Genomic DNA, 21,952 nt, shown 5'->3' with positions numbered 1-21,952 from the left:
AGTACTTATTTCACATAATTTAAAAATTATTCGCATCAGTTCTATCTGCTTTAATGGGACATTCATAATTATTGATACAACATTTATAGTAAAGTTTAATATTTCCTTTATATTCCTATTAATAGATTGAATTCCTCATAATCAATATTCAATTTATATAGATTGAAATGCTTAACAACTGTTATATTACTGTGTTCTGGGAAGCTATTTTAATTTAATTAAATTGACTTCGTTTTGATAACAAGGTTCTCAGAATATTTAATTGGTTGAGTATTGTTTATGTCTTCAATACATAACCAGGTCTTCAAATTCTCTGGAATAAATATGTGTAAGATTGTATATTAGGTATTCATAATTTTTTCATTGAAACAGACAAAAGAAATAATATCTAGCATAAATGCAGTGTAAATGAAAATGTGTTGTTAAAAATTGTGTTTGTGTGAAAAAAGAATCTGATAAAATACTAAATAATATAACACATTTATTTCAATACAACTTTTTATTTTAAAAGCCTGAAAAATGACCTTTAACATGTTTGCTTGCGTTAAAAGCTTTTTAATTTTATATTAAATAATTGCTGTTTCGGCAGAAAGCTCGGTGTTTTGTGTTTTATTAATAATTTTAGAGACGGTTCCATGTAAGTTGTCCTATAGTTAAAACAAATTTATGACAGGGCACACGGTGCTATCGACTTATGCGATCGTACATTAAATAGTTATGACTGCGGTATTTGGATACTGAAACTGGAGTATTAGCAAATATAAGCCATAATGAAGAAGGGTTTTAACATTTCCATATAGTTATAATGAAAAACATTTGGCTGGAAGTTTCACGATTTCAAATTACGCTCCACAATATAACATGTTCGTGAACATCTTAAATTAATAATTTATGTACTCAACATAATCTTTTTAATAAAATAATTAATACATAATATAAAAAACACTATAAATAATAATTAGAATGAATCTTTTAATGAAAATTGCCTACATAATAAGAGAAAAATGATTAAATAAGTTTAAGTATATAATACGCCATGTGTTTCAAAAACTTTACTCACTATGTTATTATAAAATAATATTTACAATGCTTCCCTAAATTTAGCACATGGGTTGAATCTGTCTCTAAAGGGGTACAAAGATGTGTATATATTATGTACTTCACGTAATCGCATATAATGTATGCTGATAAACACAAACGCTCAGTAGAAAAAAATAACCATAAACAGAGTAAAACTGTATTGTATTGTGAGGTTCATGCTGGGCATATCGGGTAGGGTACAAAACGGAATAATCAGATAAGGGTATGCGAGTTAAATTTCATACAATCAGGAGAGGTCTTTATTCAGACTGATGATACATGTCATACAATCCCACACTTTTTTCGGGATATTCTGATTACCTCTAAATTAAGGAAAAGGAAATAACACTGTTTATATAAAAAAAATATTTAATTCAAAATGGCTTCATTATGAAAGGCAAATGTGTAGCGAATTCTTGCTTCCCAAACAACCGCGGTTTGTCGTTCACCAGTTTCGACTGTAAGTTTATAAATTTATTCGCGTAATATAACGAAAGGACAGGGGCGTGCGGGGAGCGGCGAGGGGTAGGATAGTCAGCGGAAAGACCACAGCGCCACCTGCGGAGAAGTCCGGAATTCAATTAGAGGATCTCACAATGGCTGGGTTGGGGGCATACCGCCCCGCTTCCTGTCCATCGTTCTCTCTCATTTCCTCTCAAAATGACCCCCCCATCATTTTCTACCCGCTGCCCATGGATAAGTGTAGCCCACCTTTAGATAGTATTAGGCGAGCGACTTACGTAATCAGTAGATATCTGGAAATTCAGCAAATAGAAGAATGTTTATTTGAAATAAGAATATCATTCAGTATATTATAACTTTTTATACTGCTATTTTTTCTTAGTTGGAACCTCGTGACTTGCGGATCGTGATCAGTGTGGAAAGCCTTCTCAATGACTTGATGTTGCACTGCGTTTGGCTGTCTACTACTGTACATTTCAAATGTGTCTGTCTTAGGCATAAAGCCCACCAAAGCGGCGCTCGGTGCGCTCTCTACGAAGTAGGCCCCCTCCCACCCGCGTATTACCCTTCACCTATGTAATAAGGGGCTCAAGAAGCACAAAATAATTATTATTATCAGCGTCTCTCGTAACAAAGCAGGGCTTGTAATTAATATTCACGATGACATCATTCTACCAGCGAAATATCAGACACGCAATAACTAAACAATGGCTTCACTGTTATTAAATAATGGCTTCTCGCCCGTCTATCGACGACGCTTCCAGAAGCGTGATTTTGCTTGCCATGTGCAATGAATGGACTACGTTGTATTTTCGTTAATTCGTATCGCTGAGAAGCCAAAAAACGATGAATCATGGGGCAGGCGGGCACAATGCGTCGTCAAATCCAGTGTGTGCTAGCGTATTTGATTACGTTGTATTTTCGATGATTTACGCGCCACTTGTGAAATTTTGCGCGAGAGCCCCGCCCCACTCGCTGCGTTAAGTGGGTTTTACGCCTTATTATTACTTTGTCGTCCATGTCACAAACGCATAGGTAAAACATAAACAATTATGGAAACAAAAGATCTTACCGGTCGCTTTTTAGCCGCTTTGATTGTATTTGTTTTTAACTAACCATACCCATTGTTTTTATTTAGAATCAAACTCCGCCAATATTTAGTGTCGATGACTGCCGCTTTATTCAAATAATAATTAATAATGGAATAATTAAAAATAAATAATAATTTTATCTCATGATTATTATTAATCAGTTAATTCAGTCATAGACTAACATAATTATATTTTTTTTTTGTTTAGTTGTTTGTTATTTTGAGCTGTTGATACCGCTATATTTACCGATGATATATTTTTGGGCGTAAGTATGTTACGTGTAAGTAAGTATAGAAAAATACATCATTTATATTCATCGCACAATTGTATATCGTCAGTGAGCTATTGAAATTTCGTTGTATTTTTCTTTGGAAGGTTTTGGTCGTGATCTTCCTCGGTGACCGGCTGTATTGGAAGATGGTTTTTGTTTTTTGTTGAAATTTCATCGATTCAGTGTGACGTTGACATTAGTGTCATCGTCTTATTTCCCGTAAGTATACCTGACAAGTGTGCTCTTTTTCTCTGATCTCCACAGCCTACCTCTTTCCAAAAGTCACCCTTTGCTACTGATATCCAGGTATTAATTAACCGGATCACTCCAAATTTTAGATTAAACGTACTTGAACTTTTAGATTTTTAGAGAAGATTTTAGAATCTAACATTCTTTATATTAAACATAATCTTTATATTCAATATTTTACATTCTCAAATATTGTGAATTATTTGTTGAATAAAAGAAATAGTTTATTGATTAATATTTTAATAATACGCAATCTCAGTTGTTCATGTATTGTCATGTATATAAAATATAAAGCAATGCTTAAATTCTATAATCACGAGTATGTTTTCGATAAATTGCCAATATTTACAAAACTACAATATGACATTATACTTTAACATAATCAGAAAAGCACTATTATAAACATAAGAGAAAATAAGTTAATACCTACATAAAGTAGGTTCAATTGTCCTTGCCAACTACTGCTCAATAGGCTTGCATAACCAACCGACCGGAAGTGAATGGAGAAATCGCTTTGTGAAGCAAAAGCCTCGTCGATTTTGACGGAAGTGGGCAACTTTGCTCGGAAATTTCTATTTTCAGGAATTACACAAATATTTAGTTAATTTTCTGCATAAATGAATAAAAACGTAAGCTATAAACTATTATTATATCGAAATGAAAATAATAATATTAAAGTTAGATTAATGATACTTGCAAACTATTGTAACGGTGTTACAATAATTATTTAAAAACAAATATAAAATTACTGAGCAAGATTTATATCTGTCTAATCAAAATACATTGGTTTTCTTCTGGTTACATAAATGAATCGTATTCGCCACAAACACATTAGAGACTCAGCCTGACTGATATGGTAATCCTAGTTAATAGATAATACCAAGTGATGTTTTCAAAAAATATTAGTTTAAGAAAGGTGGTTTATATATTGATAGGAGATAAGTATTAACATCGCCAAAAGGTGTCATCTCCTGAGGATCTGATTCCATGGAACCCTAAAGAGGCCGGAATCATTTTCGCCCAGATTCATAGAAATATAAGCATCGTTGACTACGAGACAGCAATTTTCAAGCCAACAAGATAATTGAGGCGTCTAATTCCAAAAAGCGATAAGTCCACATTTGGACAAAATCGAGAAAAAAATACGCACGTATTTTTTGTATAATTTTACACAATATGTATTGATCTATAAATTCCAAAACGCGACATAACCCTACGAAAAAAAATATTTTAAGTCTCGATTTATTACAAAAAGCGCCAAGTCCGTGTTTCATATTATTTAAAGCTTGGTTGATTTCGCGCGTGTTTAAGTCAACCAATAAGGGAACGTTCAATATTGAAAAGGGCGTCTCCAATGGTGTAGCATCTGGTAAACTCATGACAGTGCCACGGAAATATGTGCCTTATGCGGAGTAAATTAAAAAATTGAGCTACAAATAGCGCTACGTCAAATTTTATTTTGCCTATATTTATTACATTTAAGAGTTTATCAGCTGAAACCAATTGCCATTTGGTTCTTATTTCGACATAGAATACAACAGAAAAAATAATCTCACGTTAAAACAAATAATTGAAGCTTGAAACATAAAAACATTGTTTCCCGAAAATATTGAATTGTGGACTTATCGCTTTTTGTAATTAGACCCCTCAATTATTCATTGTTGATAATCATATTAATATTTTGTATTCGTATGCCCAACGTGTTCGAGCAGTTATTTTTTGACTTTGATAAGTCACATGATCGCCTCATTGCTGATTGGCTGCAGCGATATCCTCTGTGTCTAGTTTTAGATGAGTATATTTGTGTCGCTCCATTTCAAAATCAGCCAAGTCCACCTTTAGGTATTTTTGACTTTTTGTGAATTGCTGAAGAACTACTGCTTTCTAACATTTCTGCATTATCAAAATGTGGAATTTATTAATTTTAAATATTCTATACTCGAAATAATATAAACTTTCACCCTTGTGACTGTGTATTTGAGAAAACAAAAAGCTGTTTTTTTCCCATTCATCTATTATGGACTTGGCTGATTTTGAAATTTAGCGACACATTTTTGCTCGCTTAAAAAGGTACGAGTTTGTCTTAAATTAAAACAGATCTTGTACGGATACGAAACCCGTAGTAACGTTTAATTTTTTTCGCGGCTGCTGCATTTCACGATGCGGCCGAAAATATTTGTAAACAATCAACGTAATATCTTAATGCAACCGCAGTTAAGTATGCAGTATTTAAATCTCGCCATTTTCTAAGCAACCATCCGTGTTTTTATCACCCGAAGTACACAAATGACAGATGACGCCATTCATCCTACACCAAACCAAGCGAAAGGGATGTCTAAAGCTCTCCCCCCCTCTTCGGAGGTGATATTATGTAGAAAAGATGTAGTAGTCGTATAAAATTGCCTCAGGGTAAGAAGATATACTGCATTATGTTTGCCAATCTGTGATTAAAGACAAGTAAATAATTGGTATATCATGTATAAGTCGGTAGATATATTTATAAATAATCCCATACTTTTCAATATTATAGAAGGTTTGTACATATGATTTTATTTGTATTGCTCGTGTATTAAGACAATAGTATAATGACAGAAATCTGAAAGTCTAAGGTACGTTATTAGTGGCGCAAGGTAAATAATGTATTCACCCATTTCTTTCGTTTGATGCCGTGTATAAAAATAGTAGAAAACATATCAAAGGACAAACGCGTCGTATCAGACAGAAGAAATCATTTAGCATGCAATAAATTATGAAAGGGTCCGCCGTAGCGTCGCGAAAGCACTCGCGACCCACCCGCTACGGCAGGCGACGCCGACGTCTGGGTGCTTGAGACGCCACCCTAAAAGTTCTCTATACCATATCTCACGTAATTTTAACAGTTCACACTAAGTCTCAGATTAGGATGATGAATTTATTACAACAAAAAATATTTTTTTATTATTATTAAATTTTTTTAAACATTAATGAAAATAAAATAAATCGTCTTTAATTAGATAGGCAATTACTGATTATTTTGAACTGAAATGAAGTTACATATGTACATAGTTTCATAATAAATATAAATTATAAAAAACAGATTATACTATCGTAATAAAAAAATATTTCAAATATCTCGTTTGAGAATAATGTTGAAGGGAATGAAAACACGTAAAAAAAACAATATTTTAAACACCTCTCTAATCAATGAATCTGCCAATACTGGTTGTGAAATACAAGGTTTTAATTCTACATTTGAAACCACGAGACCTACGAGTTTTAAAAATTTGTACGGATGTTTTGATATGATTCAAAATGTTTTTTTGTTTAAATCTTGTCGAACAAACTTAATTTATCCATAATATCGGACTTACGAGGTCTTAATAGCAGGGTAACGATATAATCAATCACTTATTATTGTAAGTCTGATCTAATTAAATATTATTACAAACGTTGATTTTAGTAATATTTTATATTATACCTATTACACTGATAATTATATAGAGTATTTAAAATATATATAAATATGAATTATATGTATTCGTTTCCGACTATTAAATTATTAAATTATTAAAAAATATTTTTTTTCGTCAATTTGTAAATATCTCATAATGTTAGATTCAAACCGAATCCTTGATGGGTCTAATTTGATTGACGATATACCTACACCGATATTACAAATTATAATTTATTAGTGAATGATGGGATCACTTATGTTTTCATCGGCGAAGAGCTTGACTAGGTCGAATTGTATCCACCCTCAACCCCGCAGAGCGTTATCACTCTTGCAACCGATGTACAATGTAATACAGGTGCACTGACAGTCTTGTGAATGGGAAGACTGCATCCGGATAATACCGGTTGGATAGGGAAGCTATTTGGAATTGCAATGGTTTCTATTGAACATAAACAAAATTACAGATTGAGGGACGAATGATTCTTAATAATATGACAACCACTATTATATAACATACATATTTATTTGTATCGATTATTCGGTCGGTTATTTATATCCAGTATAAACAATAGTTACTATTTATTGTATTTCTATATTTTTTTAATACTACTTCGTATAATATCATATAAAATAATATTTGATAACTACAGATAAAAAGGTTGATTATCAGCATAATAATTTTAACCTATCGGTCTACTGTTGGATGAATGCCTTTCCTTGCTATGTCTACTCTTCTTGGTCATTTGTCTTTCACTATCACGTACTTCTACTAAACTTGATTGTCTCATTGATTCAGCTAGCTCTTGGTCGAAATTATTTATTGTATGCCTACAATGGATGATTTTATCTAGTTCAATTTTCCTATTTAATAATATTTTTATAATATAACTCTCATATACATTTCAATATTGATCTTCAAAATGACATTCGATTGTGTCTAAGGTGTAAAGTATTCAACCAATTTGTGTTATGTGCTCTCACATAAACATGTGAAACACGGTCCCATAATTTAAAATAAATCCAAAAATGACGAACATCACACCGTGGCATAGAAAGGTGCATATTGGACATATTGTAAAAATAAAACAAAATAATCAAATGGTTAAGGAGGTAGACAAGACTATGCTATGTGAGTCAGGTCACCAACTAGGTAGTTGAATTTACAATTGGTTGGAGATAACGCTCTGTGAGTGGTAGACGAATGCATTCCAGGTGCAAGCAACTACAGAGACGCCCTAAAACCTGGTGAATCTACAAACTCATAAAGTTCGGTAGATATTGGTACGTACTACGTGTGGGATCAAAAATAATGGACGAAGCCATGGGGAGGCCATCACCCAGTAGTGGATTGTCATTGGCTGATGCTGATGATGCATGTTAATGATGCAGACTTTGATATTCTCCATTTTCATGTATGCCATGGAATCGTGAATATTACGAGTCATGGGAAAAAAATACTCGACATATCCGAGACTTGGTACTGAGTACTGATGGTAAGTATCCTAGACGGAACACAGTATAGATACCTCATTACTGCATGAGCTGGATATCAATGAGAGACTGCCGTCTGTGTGCTTGCTTCGTATCTACTGGGCAAATTTATTGGAGAGGTTCGGAAAACTTTAAAAATGGAGATCAAGAATTCCACAGAATACATTCCAGAATAAACACGATCACCTTTGTTGGGATAACTTACACATTTTCGATCAGTATACAACGTTTATTTATTTATACAGGAAAAATACCGTACACAGGAAATTAGTGTACCTAAGATTAAAAAATATATATTTTTAGTATACCTATGTTTAAAAATAGATATATGTAAATGGGATATTTTTTTATTATATCATGTGTGTAGGTATCTAAAAAAATATGGATAAATTGGCATATTTTTAGTATAAGCTTGGCGCTGTCATATTTTATAAAAACGGAAATGTAAGAATTTTTGATTTGTTTAGCAACCGCGTATTTATAATAAACTGAAACTGAGGTAGATAATACTGTAAAATAGTGATTTTAATATTATAATTTTGAGAACCGCTTACAGTTATTCAATGCTATATTTCAATTGAACTAAGTATAATATATTGGAAACTGGTTAATAAAATAGGCGGTTAATAAATCTATTGACAATAATAATCCTAACTCTCTTGCAGCTGATTGAAAAACTTGTTTATTCGATCAAAAAATGCAGTCTCATTACAAGATAGCATTTTATAATCGTGCATATTAAAAGCTTTTAATTCCATCTCTTAAACCTCTGCCTTGCTGGTAATATTAACGACATAGCTTGGTCATTACAATATATTACATATTTAGAATCGGTACTTAATGAATCAGTGTTTTGATATAGAAATACATTATTGGGTTTGATAACGTATAGAGAGCCACTTGGGAGATGCTTTGAATTGAAGTAGCTTTTTTATTACTGACAAATTAATGGATTAAACGCGCGATGCCTGTTTTTCAAGTCGAGTGGCGGATGCATTGAAATAAAAAGTGTCGATAAAGAAAACATACTTAGTATACACAGCTCATAAATCACCGTTTAATCTCTTTCTCAGCGGCAGTAACGTCGGTGGACTCATAGAAATAATACCATAGTATCTATCAGCTGTTGGCCGTTTACGATTATTCAAATAATGATCGTATAGAAAACAAAATTAATTTTCTTCTCTTTTAAATACGTACCTAGTTTTATTTACTTTTTTCATTCGTGTTCATGGTTCTCTGCCAGAGGAGATCGGGGAATAACGTCAAGAGGGCGACCGACTGCAGAGAGAGATCTCAGCATACCAATACCTTGTTGACGATTATGCATTCGGCCATGGACCCAAATGACCAGTAGCGCCATCTTAAATACGATGTAAGTAAGTATCAAAATATCAATCATTTCAAACACCAATGAATTGTTTTGATCAGAAGAGGTAATAAGTATATAACTTACTCTCCAACAAGAAGATTTCGGCAAAAGCCGAAAGGCGCTGTTGTCGAGCTTGTTAGTTTATAATAGAATTGCGGTTAAAATTTAAAAATATAACGTATCATTATCTTAGAAACACAAAAATGATGGATACTGGCTAAAAAACCAATCAAATGCAATGAATGCGTATTTAAGCAAAATGTATCATCATTAATTAGAAAAACGTAGTGTGGTAAAAAAAAAACAGTTCAATACGATGTATCTATGTTTATACATAAGCAGGTTTGACTATTTTCATCAACTATAATACAGAAATATAATATATTATTATTAGGTAGGTACCTACATGGTTAATAGTAGCGACAAATCACATAAGCTTAATTTATATGATTCAATATTATATTTTATAAAACTACCGGTAATTGGTACATAGGAAAACGTTTCTTCAAGTACATTGTATGTGATTACAAAATGTGCACATTCAACTATCTTGACATAAAAATTCATTCAACAAAATACAACGAGTGGGTTCTTCATTGTTGCGAATATCACAGATGTGGATAAAACGACTTTCTAGAATATCTTTGGTTTATGCATAATTTAGAGTGATATATTATTTTAGAGGTCAATATATTATATAAAATGGGACATATTATGTTTATTTTACGTATATATTTATACATATATAAAAAATGTTTTCTCTGATGAACATGTCATAAATATGTGACAGTCAAATATTTTTGCAATTATAATATTGTGGAACGATATAATATTGAATATTCAATTTATATTTTAATGTGAAAGAATTTCCCGGAATTTCTAATTATTATAATAATTAGTGTCATACATATTCAATAATATAATTATATATTTTTATTTATTAAGGCCATACCTTAGTTGCGACACGGTCTAAAAAGATCGTCGCTAGGCGATGCGCGGACTGCGGGTCGCGGGTGCAAATGAGGCATGTCATACCAAATATAATTTGTCTTATAAATCCAACATGTGTCCATTTAATGTTCCGTTTATTGTTTTATCAGTAACAATAATAATATATTCATTGACATGTTTTCTTTTTCAAGTAAATGGGTAACGTTTTAAGTCATCTTTACACGATTTAAGAATTATTACGGCCGTCGCCATCACGAAACAAAATGACGTCTTTCCAGCTCTACATTCTCTCTCTGAATGGGAGCGAGTGCAAAATTTCGTCGCGCCTATGGTTAAAAATTATTTGCCGTTTCACTGATGAATCACCGTAATATTTTGTTACAAAAACATAGTGAAAGACAACGTAATGCAGCTGATGATACAATAAGTTATATACTGAATATTTTAAAACACAGTGATGGATGATGATGTTTTAACATACATACAAAAAAACATTAAATTGTTTACATTACTTTTATAGGCAATAAACAGTTTCATTTTAAGATTCGAGTTTAATGATTCGAAAGACGTCTTGTGAGGAGACACCCTTCTCTGTAGCACTACGCCTTTTTATGCGGCGTTTTAAATTATTTCAACTTCTTACAACATTTTTACGATTATTGATTCAGATTGTAAAAACAGATGGATGCATTTGGGATGAAGGGTGATAAAGTGAGAAATTTAATTGATGGTTATTTTGGATTAATGTATTCCCTCGGTATGAACCCTTCCCATGTTGCATCTGGATTATCGTTCACTGGCATATAAGCGTAAAAAACAGATGGATATTTTAGGAGAAAATAATTAATATTACCATCAGATGATCATATAAATGTGAAAGTATTTCTGAAAGCTTCACATGGACATTATATTAATATTACTTCAATATATTTGATGAACATCAGTAAGTAAATAGTTATAAATGATCAATTGATAATACAAACCAAAGAACATGGATTCGACTAGAATCATTATGAAATATATTATTCTGTTTGTTTGATAATATTGTAAAATAATATCTTTAAGTCAATGCGCCATATGGAATATATTATACAATTAAATAAACAAAAAATATAATCAACATTATATGCATATAAACAGAGACTGAACAAAGTAAAAATAAGTCAATTTACATAAATGAACCAAAAACTAAATAACTATAAATATAAATCAGCACAATATGTGTTATGAAAATAATATTGAAAACACATGGTTAAATTTGTACTTAAAGTTAGTATTGGCATCATAACAGGTTGACTGTATGTACACTGATAATACACAGGTTATGTATATAAATTACATAATATAAGTTAAAATATAACTATAATTAATACTATCGACTGAGGGTAAGTACTTAATAGAATTGACGTTTAAATTATAATTATCTCAACCATATTATTTGTCTCGCCCATGGAATGGTAATAGTTACATGTGGTTATAAAGCTATCTATTTGATACTCCTGAGTAAGGTGAACACAATACTATATTATATTATGGCGATAACATCTCTATAGAAACGATGTCTGAAGTTGCAGGAATGATATACGACATTAGTTGAAAATAGTATTGAAACAAAAACACTTTCAAAATTTAAAAAAGACATGTGTAGCTATTTTCTCGTTATATTACCATCAAAACAATAGATATGGCGGAGAGTAATGTTATTAGCAAAGTTTACAATTTTATATATTATACTAATAAATTACATTTTAATTACATAATCAATACTCATATTAGTACATTTAAATATATTTTTATTTATTTTATTGCTAAAAAATAATGTTAAAAATTAAAAAATACTACAAAATTACAAGAAATAAATTATACAAGATACGTTAAAACTATCAATTTTTCAAAAATCATTTGCCCACCTTTTATTGATTTTAATAAACTAGATTTTAACGATTAAAATTTAATATTCGCATACGTTTTAATGTTTTTATAGACGTATTGATTATTTTAAATGAAAATTATCCACAAAATGTATTAAATTAAAGTTTTCAATTTCTCGCATAGAGGCATCATCCAAAATTGAGATCATTTTAGATAAATAAACTCAATTTAAGTAATCAGCTTGGTACATTTTACTTGAACATGGCAAACTTTCATTGAAGCAAAGGTAAAATTAAGTAACAAGGCTTTGCCAATCAGAGCTTTATTATTATTAGGTACTGTGATTCCGGTAAGCTTTTGTTGCAGGTGTGCAACTGCTTGTTAGGCGTCCGTAGACCGTGCCGCAGGGCCGTAGACGCCTTTACAGTACAAGGTAGACGTTAGAAGTAGATAGAACCTTCGCTCGTCCGATTAACTGCATTTTAGTTTAAATCAAGGTGTCTGGAAACATCTGATACCTACTGACTTGGTAACTTATAAATCAAATGCGAAATTGTAGACGAGGATTGCTAAATAATGTAGTACTTATTAACGAAGTATTTTTTCTAATATAAGTTAGTACAAGTTGAGATGATTAGAGTTGGGTATTTCCCGAGAAAATCTCAATCTCGAGATTCGGGATTTCCCGAAATGATGAAATTTTGAATTCTCGAGATTCGGGATTTCCAGAAAAGAATTCTCGAGGATTCTCGAGATATAAATTTAAAAAACCTGTAAAAATCCTAAAGTCAGTGCAAAAACAGACAAATTCCAAAAAATATGATTTTTTTATTTATGTAAGAAGACAAACAAAATAGAAGTAGGAAAACAAAAATAATCATAATCAAAAAATAATCAAAACATTACTTATTAAAATGGAATTTCAAAAAATACAGACTGTCAATCGCTGAGTCTGACAATCGCGTACGCTTTTGAGACACAAAATTCCCTGATGTTGCAAAAATTGCGCTCATTTTGAGTCGACGTTGGCTTAATTGTGTTAAATGCCCCGATCAGTCTTAAAACGTTTTGTGTTTTCTGTAGAAAATCGTATTTGAAATCCCGAATCCAGAGAAAAGATTCTCGAGATCCGGGCTTTCCCAAAATGTTAAAAGTTTCAAATCTCGAGATTCGTGATGGAAAATCTCGAAAAATTCTCGAGAATTCCCGTCAGAAAAATTCCGAAACCCAACACTAGACATGATACTCGTACATAATATACCTTAATAAAATATCTACAGAATGAATTTATTATTTCGTATTTACCACATATTATGAATATTGTTTTAATGATACTTGTTTCACTCAGGTGGTGAGCTTTATCAAATATGCATAAAAAATCGTGATAAACCCATTTCATATTTTTTACATTACCTATCTAAAATGTTATCTCCAGTATCCGAAAAGAGTGTCAGTAAAAGTGTTCCGTGACGAATATACAACTATCTATTTATTGACAGGGTGATTATTGGAGAATATGTGATAAAACTAATCAAATAGTTCTATTAATAAAATTAATAAAATATTTCATTAAAATTGCCTTTCTATGGTGTTGCAAATTTTTGCATGTTACCTTTTGGCCTAATGTCGATTTCGTAATCTGCATCATGTTTTAATAATGCTGGATTATATTCTTCTAATGCTTATGATAATATGTTTTGCTTTAAAATTGATTTGCCTTTTTATTTGATAAGGTAGTTCATTTATTCTGCTTCTCTAATCGATGTGGTGTAATATATAGACAAAAAATCAAGAAAACACACGCTGAAAAACGCACCTACTTACCTATCGCTAAAAGACTTGAGAATGTGACAGGGCTTATGATTTTAGGTACAATATGTAATGATGGATAATAATGATAGGAAAAGTAAATACATATAGGTACCTAAGTCATTTATCAAACATAAATGTCACGTTATTTGACATTTAATATGTAATCGTGAAAATTACTGAATAGTATTAAATACGGTAACGAAGGTTTTGGGGTAGTGTTTAAAATAGCATTGTAACGAGATGCTTGAGGGAATACAAACCTTGAGAATAGTTCATATCTACGGAGGGTCCGTGTTGGAATCATGTGCTGGGTGGCAGAGAAGTACACGTGTTGTGCTCACAGCGGTTTTATCACTCACCTGAAAAGAGGAAAAACAAATTATTAATACCTAAGAATACTAAAAACACTTATCTTGGCACTGGCCAAAAAAGACAATATGCACTAAAATAGATATTAAAAAAGAAATGCCTAACCGTGTTCGAACTCGCGCTAAAAGCTACTCTCTCGGTAGTTCGACTACTACTCTCGGTAGTAGACTATTTATAGCATTTGAATCCTGCGGGTATACGTTAATGGATATACATTTTACCTATACAAATAATTACATCGTTGTAAACATGTTAGGCTATTATACCTACAGCCTCAGTGCACTCAACGTACGACACTGGTTTTGATATTGTGTGTGTATTTTTATAATACGTGTGTAATTGTTTGTATGTGTTGTATGCGTGAAATATACAAAACTATTAGCAGCTTCTATTTAATTGTATTAGTGTCATAGTTAGTTACTTATTAGTGACATTTATAATATGTACACATTTACATACATAATATTATGTCTTTGGCAAATTATATTATGTTTATATAATATAAAACAATGCATATAATGGCATTCATCCAACATTGCATCTACCCTAGCTGATGATGATTATGATGATTGTGGAATAAAAACGTATTTTAGATCAATTCAATAATATGTATTATTTAATAATACAGACGTGATTAAATAAAATAGTATGTAGGTATAGATATTTATGTAAAAGTTGTACATTATGTAGGACTACAATATTTTTGTGCAATAAAAATATTAAGTCAGATGCACTGAATAGCACAGTTAGCTAACAATAATATCAATAATAAATACAATGATATAAGTATGTAATATTCTTATTATGAATGAAATGTTGAAGCTAATAATTTCTGGTAAGGTGATTGCAGCTTCATTGATTTAAATAATATACTTCATGTTCTTAAAATAGATTATGCAAATCGCGAGAATAAAATCGTATCCCGAATTGACAAAGTGACCAAAAGTTTCCGAAAATCATCGGACTAAATATTTATTTATGGCAGGGCCGATGGCAAAGTTTTGTACGGCGAATCAATCATTGCGAATTATTCTTCCGTCCGGCGTTCAGAGTGTCAAATGTTTCGCATTTTGTCACAGTGTCAGATCGCGCTTATCCCGGAGTTGACACACCTGTACAATCAAAATATTTGAACCGATTCCGGGCAAACCCTTTTGACCCTTTCAAGCTTAATTCAAAATCAATATACCCCGCGGCCTTAGGACCATGGCGGGAAACATAAACAGAACGAAAGTGCTTGTCTACGCTCTACAAAGATCGGAAATGCTTTTTAGATAATCGTTTAAAAAATTACACGTCCTTCAATCAAGTGACTATTTTTGATGTAGTATTTTTTTAGAAACTTTTGTAAAATTCACATAAGATTTTTACACATTTTTGATCTAATTAATAGTGAATTTTAAATAAAAATAAGTATAGTAATTTTTTTAAACAATAAGTAGTATGTATAATATAAAACTATCTTCCAAGCACTGCTTTGTATGTGAATAAATGTGAGATTTTCTATTTGGTAATGGAAAGTATAATAGTATCGAAAATAGTGAAGAATTAAGTTATTACACCTTACTATATTGATATCTTATTTAATAAAAATTAGCTTGCCCACTCCAAATACAAGCAATGGCAGGTATATATTATTATCTTCATTTTGTTTTGAAAATCTGTCATTGAGTATTCAGTAGTTCAAAACTGGAAAAAGTATCTGGCTTGACAAAAAAAATTACATATACCTACATATTTCGAAATACCTCTTATGATTTTAATATATCTAAGTATCTGACTATTATAAATGATATTTTAATAAATAGTCCCTGAATTCGTTCTTATTTAATGGTGCCTATATGTCTAAAAAATGGATGTGCACTGTAAAAATCTCATGTGTAATAATAATATAATTATGTATGTTGATAATATGCGCTTCCTAAAAACCACATACAATCTGACTGTTAATACTGTCCCCATATTATATTTAAAACATTGGTGAGTAACAAAAGCTTATGTATATTATTGCAAAATAATTGAAATAATAATTAATTTTATATAAATGTAAAAGTAAATTACCATGGTTGCTACATAACTGAGGTGATAGTATACACTATATAGGATCGTCTACTGGGCGTATGTCACTGTAAAGTACAATTCATATTATTAAGAGGGGTATTTGGTAGGCATTAACCTATTGTGTCAATAGTTTAGGTCAAAATACAAGGTGAATAACTAATCCACTAATCCGGTATCCAAAATATAAGTAGATTGATTATACGACAATCATAAAGCTTTAATCAATTATTATCTACATTTTATTATCACGTGTAAATATTTAATGTAGTGCCAGAGCTTATTGTAAATTCATTGTTTTATGCAGGTACAGTAATTCTTATATTATGAATTCTATGAAAGCTTTTTCTGATCATTTGAGCTTTACACTGCACGTACAGTGTGGCCGAACAATAAAGTATAGCAGTGGACAGAAATCAGAAATCACATCAGGGTGGCTGCGGGCCTGTCCCGTTTGACTTGCGGACATTTGACACATAACAGGACTAGGGTGGATTCACTGATCATACAGCAACGTTTATACCAAATGGTGGGGCGAGAAAAATGAGAAAAACTTATAATATTATTATGTAGTATGTTTACTGTGTACCCAAAAAAAGTGCAAAGAATGTTTGTTTTCAATCAAATGAAGGAAGTTTGATATACCACTGATTGATTATAATATTATATTACCAACTCGGGTTTATGTAAAACTCTTACATAATACAAATATTATAGTTTTTCCAAAATTCAATATCATCTCAAAATTGTATTTTAGTATTGAACATAGTCATATAAACATGTAATGAATATTAGACATATTCATAGAGTGTTGATTGCCTCTTGAGAAACAACTACAATATTATTACTTTTTTGACGACACATAAGCATTAATTCATGGCTCATCATTTATAAGAGGTTCTTTTTCAATGTAATATTTTATCTATTCTTAGAGATTGTGATTACAAAGATTCAGAAAAACAACACACAATATAATATTATATTATTAAAAGCATTTATTACATTACTAGATTTTATCTTTTATTATATTGTGATGGTGCAAGTAAGGATCTTTTACATCATTTAAATATTAAAGGATAATAATGTGTGTTACAAACATTTAAGCTATGTATTGGACAGCTATATTCATGTTGATACCATAAATAGCTTTGCTACCTATTAATGACTAGATTAAATTCTTAATAGCAGAGTTCATAAGTATATTATGTACCACAACATGGTGTATCATAATATATACCTACAAAATTAAGGTTACATCACAATTAATTTATTTTGAGGAGTATGTAGGTAGGTACCTATAGTATATACATTTAAATACTAAACTTAGTATACTAATTAAATAGAGGCATGTTAAAATTTTAATCTTTTCCATATTATCTTGTATTGAGAAAACTATGTATATATGAATATTTATTAATTAAGTACACCCTTGAAAAATATTTGGGGATCGCAACGATACTTTCTATTGACATGGTTTGTAAATCGATTCACACACAATACACGTACAAATCTGGTTAATACACTGAAATCGTTATTTTTTTGTCAACATATACGGAAAAATCGCAATCAATGTTTGTCGGTAACTCGTCAGACTTGTATGTATGAAACAAACAACTCTAGTACTAGCTAGATGGAGAATAATTTTGTTCATTTTGAATTTAATTTGGAAAATGTACAGTGTGTGATGCCTTATTTGGTTGTTGTATAAAGTTGTTGGTTTAGTATGAATTTAATGATATGTGGTATTCAAATAATTATCTACAACGCATACTGTGTATTATCACTTGAAATATTAATTAATAAGACAAAGGCTCAGAGAAATAGTTAGCATCACAATTGCTCATTTTGTGATACTAACATAAAATTTTGGATACATTCATGTTTTTTTAACCAATTTTTCCGTTTTTTAGTATTACACTTTTGTCAAAGAATTGTTTCCAAAACTAGATATGGTACTGTTCGGTTATACCGGAGGCAGCGGAAAACGCATTTTGAAAATAGCCGATAAACTGGATTATTTGTTAGTTTGGGTTAGTTTAGGTTCGGTTAGGTTGGGTTAGGTTAGGTTTGGTTAGGTTAACCTAACAAATAATCCAGTTTATCGGCTATTTTCAAAATGCGTTTTCCGCTGCCTCCGGTATAACCGAACAGTACCCTAGACATTGCAAGCAAGTATTTATTATCATTACTAAGAATACTTTTAATAACAACACGAAACTGATTAAGTTTTGCGTGTTTTTTTTTATGATAATACCTTCAGTGGCTAAAATATAAAATAACTATAATTAAATAGGCAGACAGAGAGTCCAAATACTAACAACCAATGAATTACTCGGATCAGCTGATTAAAAATAGAGTAGAGCAGCATAGGATAAAGTATCATAGAGGCTGAAATGTTGGTTTTAGTGAAAAAAAGAACATACTTTAATAAATAAATTTAAAAAGTTTGTAACCCAAATCGGCGGCAGTAGTCGTTTAAACTTAATTTTTCTTGCCATTATTATGTATTTTTTTTATTAAATCATCGCTGTAGGATTGGTTTGTCGAATAGACCAAATGTCATATATTCAGGAGACGAAAAACGAATTTCATTATCCTATATTTCAACACATGGAGGTATTTAAATTGTTGTTTCTACAGCATATGAATGATTCATTACCAAGTAATTTAAAGAAAATGATGGTTCTGGTCCATTTAATCATGGAATCTGTGTGCGTACCTAAATATTCAAGTGCTTGATTTGAGTTGATTGGCTTGAATAAACTTTTTTAAGGCTTTATATCAGTCAAAATACAACTGCTGGTTTAACTGACTATTAATTTCTGTTTTAAAAAGGATATATTTACGCTTGCTAAATGCTATGATGTAATTACACAAAAGTATTAATAATTTGTGAAATTACTTATTTGTTGAATAAAATAAACAATAATACAATAGTAAATCTATTGTTTTTTCTTGTTAGTGTTTAGGTTGCATTGTAATTAAACCTGTCAGGTTAAATAGGTAACATAATATGTTACCTATTTATATGTTAATAACTAATTTTGTTTTGTAAATCTATACCTACTACTAGCCGTAATAAGTGCTCTCTACACCAATACAGAGTGTCGCGTGAGAGCAGCCGGAACATCCTCTGACCTCTTTGAAATCACGTCAGGAGTCAAGCAACGATGTGTACTTGTGCCCTTTCTTTTTATCATCATGATGGACTTCATAATGCGTAAGACGGTTTGCCCCGACAGTGGGATACGCCTACATCATGATGACACAACCGATCTATGCGAAGAAAGACTGTGCGACCTCCTTCACCCTGCAGTGGTGCTACAAAAGCGACCTACGTGCTGCAGGTCTGACATTGCGGGAGGCGCAGGAGTTGGCGATGGACCGAGGGAAGTGGCGCCAACTTGTGCTTGCCCTATGCCCCAATGTTGGGACGTGATATGGAGGAAGAAGAAGAAGAAGAAATCTATACTACGATTGAATGAATGAGTTAATAGAAATAATAGACATAATAATATTATATACTACTTAATTCTATTTATTTTCCGTTATCTATTGCAAAGTGTTGTGGAATTGTGCTAAAAATTGTGGAAATAGTGAGGTCTCAGGAATAAAAAATTAAATAACTAACAAAATTTAATGTCTTTAAATTTTATTTAAGTAGTTACTTATATGTTCGATTATTTATAAGAACAAATAAACATAATATCCCATTATGAGGTACGCATACGTCACACGAAAACATTGACTAACCGACGAATAATCGAACACCTAATAGATACCTACCGTAGTGAAATACCTGTTTTTTGAATTCCATGAAAATGAAGTTTTATTTTAAAACAATCAATTTTTTGGGTACATACATAGGTATATATTATGCAACATAAAATTATATTTATCTACGTTTATTAGTATGTTTGTATTGGAGAGCTAAAAGAGAGAAATGAAATCATTTATGTTAAATACTAACATTAACATGAAAATAATATCAACAATCTATACTTATAATCATTTTTTATACAAATTAGTATCTAGTTATATGTTAGAACAGTTTGTCATACCTACGTAAATAGTTGGGTACCTACATATTTGGTAATGTGAAAACTGATTAAAAATTTTTTTTTTTTAAATAATATAATGTCACGTATATCCATATATTCATCACGTCTTCTTATATTAACTCATTTACTGCGGACCTGTTAATTACTATTTAATTAAGATGCTAATAGTATCTAATGGCCAACTAATTGGCAACGCACCTGTCGCACGGAATGAGTTAAAGCATCGCGTAATCTATTAATTATTGCTGATTTTGCTCAGTACAAATCAAAAACGAATCGCATTTTTTTGACCATTTTTTATTTTAGTATTGACGCAGAATACGTCCAAGAAACATTTAGGGCATTTATTTGGAGGAACAGTAGTTTTCAAACACTTATAATTAGATTTCTTTGATAGTAGATATATATATATGTATATACTAACCTATATATTATTATTTTATTGGAGAGAACCTCAGTCACCTGCGCTTTGCAGATGATATTGTTATAATCTCACAAGACCCGAAAGACCTCCAAGGTAGAATGCAAGAACTCGCGGATGTCAGTCAAACGGTCGGTCTAAAGATAAATGTCTCAAAGACAAAGGTGATGAGGAACTGTTTTTCGGACCCTGCGATTATCTGTATTTCTGGCACCCAACTCGAGCAAGTCAGCAGCTACGTCTATCTCGGACAGCAGGTGTCCATAAACGGAAGCATGCACGATGAAATTGCGCGAAGAACAAAGCTGGGATGGAGTGCTTTCGGACGTCTGAATAGTATCTTCAAGAGTGACCTACCATTATGTCTTAAGCGTAGGGTGTTCAACCAATGTGTGCTACCCGTGTCACGTATTGCTGCGAGACGTGAACCCTCAACACGAGAGATGTCCAAAGGCTAAGAGTCACACAGCGAGGCATGGAGAGGTGCATGTTGGGCATCACGCGAAAGGACCGTAAGAGAAACGAATGGGTTAGAAAGCAGACAAGAGTACGCGATGTAATAGACGTTGCCAAACAGCTGAAATGGACATGGGCGGGGCACATTGCTCGCCGAAAGGACGGCCGCTGGACAAATGCCGTCATCCAATGGTACCTAAGGGGTACGAAACGGCCACAGGGTCGCCCTAAAAGCCGCTGGATTGACGAACTGGTAAAGTTCGGCGGAAATACGTGGCAGCGAACGACACAGGACCGAGAGAGTTGGAGAAAGCTTGGGGAGGCCTTCATCCAGCAGTGGATTGACCCCGGCTGATGATGATGATGATTATATTATTATATGGGTAATAGGCGTTTGGTTTATTTCTAACCTAAGCTTAGCTCTATGGCCTGCTCGCGAATATAGGTAAATACTTTACAGAGGATAATACAAAAAACTTATATTAAATACAGTCCATTGGCAA

General features: G+C 31.8%; 1 protein-coding gene across 3 annotated transcripts in view; it reads right to left on the bottom strand.

The window, feature by feature from the left end:
- Ten-m (teneurin transmembrane protein Ten-m) overlaps positions 1-21,952 on the bottom strand; it is an 800,533-nt gene that overhangs the window by 621,468 nt on the left and 157,113 nt on the right. For all 3 annotated transcript variants that reach the window (XM_085958957.1, XM_085958955.1, XM_085958956.1), the window contains exon 2: positions 14,345-14,443. In XM_085958957.1, coding sequence (XP_085815083.1) covers positions 14,345-14,360 — 16 coding nt within the window. In that variant the 5' untranslated portion in view covers positions 14,361-14,443. The remainder of the gene's footprint in view (positions 1-14,344; positions 14,444-21,952) is intronic.

Source organism: Rhyacophila brunnea, unplaced genomic scaffold, assembly GCF_057557595.1.
Source record: "Rhyacophila brunnea isolate RB1 unplaced genomic scaffold, BYU_Rbru_1.0 scaffold_8, whole genome shotgun sequence".
Lineage (NCBI taxonomy): Eukaryota > Metazoa > Arthropoda > Insecta > Trichoptera > Rhyacophilidae > Rhyacophila > Rhyacophila brunnea.
Note: the sequence above shows the minus strand (reverse complement) of the source record. Positions and strands in the feature narration are given on the sequence as shown.